This window comes from Balaenoptera ricei, chromosome 15 (genome assembly GCF_028023285.1).
Source record: "Balaenoptera ricei isolate mBalRic1 chromosome 15, mBalRic1.hap2, whole genome shotgun sequence".
Taxonomy (NCBI): Eukaryota; Metazoa; Chordata; class Mammalia; order Artiodactyla; family Balaenopteridae; genus Balaenoptera; species Balaenoptera ricei.
This window is the reverse complement of record NC_082653.1, coordinates 33567527-33568581: the sequence shown is the minus strand read 5'-3', so window position 1 is coordinate 33568581 and position 1055 is coordinate 33567527. Positions and strand designations below refer to the sequence as shown.

At 39.6% G+C, this 1055-nt stretch overlaps 1 protein-coding gene across 1 annotated transcript; it reads right to left on the bottom strand.

Moving 5' to 3' along the window:
• Positions 1-373: 373 nt before the first annotated feature.
• LOC132349246 (signal recognition particle 9 kDa protein-like) lies at positions 374-817 on the bottom strand. Its single transcript, XM_059897504.1, has one exon. It carries the CDS (start codon positions 750-752, stop codon positions 492-494), a length of 261 nt encoding a protein of 86 aa, XP_059753487.1. The 5' UTR covers positions 753-817; the 3' UTR covers positions 374-491.
• Between the last annotated feature and the right edge of the window lie 238 nt (positions 818-1055).

Genomic DNA, 1055 nt, shown 5'->3' with positions numbered 1-1055 from the left:
GTGCACAGTTAATTCCAGTTACCGTATTTTATATACGCTGGTCATCAACAGCACAAAATTTATGCTCCAAAAGAAACATATCAATCCAGCAAAATGGTTCCATTTAATTTTTCTTTTAAAGACAGATTAACTAAATTTAAGGAAGAATTGGCTTTTCTTGATATCTCATTTTCAAATTACTGATACAAACTTACCAGAGAGTAATTATTTATTTTGCATAACATCAAACAATCTGCAAAAAGTTTCCAAGATAGAGCCATTCCTTGTTCCATTTCCAAAAATAAATAAAGGCTTTCTAACTGAAAGCATTTACAGTCCTAGCTCTCTAAAGTAAACATTAAAAAAAAACATAAAAAAAGTACAAAAAATGATCTCTTGGCTTCTGAATAGCCCACTTAGTTACATAAAGTATTTTCTGTCCCAACACTTTCTCAAATTCAAAAGATATTTACTTCCTAAGAACATGACAAACAGTCTTCATTTCAAACCATTCAGTCCGTTTCCATGGCAACACTGTGGGATTCCTTGGCCACCATAAGTCGCATTAGTTGACTGTGGAATTTCTCAATCTTCTTTACATCTTGAGCTTGGTCTGTTCTATACACCAAACAAACTAAATCATCTGTTACTTTAATACACAAACTCCCATCAGAATGCCTATATTTGAGAACCACACGTGCCTTCATAGGGTCTGCGAGGTAGAGCTTCTCCGCTGCGCGACTGAACTCCTCCCAGGTCTGGTACTGCGGCATCGTGGGCCCGCGGCAGAACAGGAGAGGGAGGCAAAGCTACGGACCGGAGGCGACAGCGACGCGGCCCACCTACCTCCCTGCCTCTCGCAGCCACCTACCGCGGCAGAGACCTGTTTTTTTTTTTTTTTTTTAAGCAAACTTTCCTTTCCGCCAAACTCGCCTCTTTACAGAAATTTTATTTTTTTAATTAATTAATTAATTTATTTATTTATTTATTTTTGGCTGTGTTGGGTCTTCGTTTCCGTACGAGGGCTTTCTCTAGTTGCGGCAAGCGGGGGCCACTCTTCATCGCGTGCGCGGGCC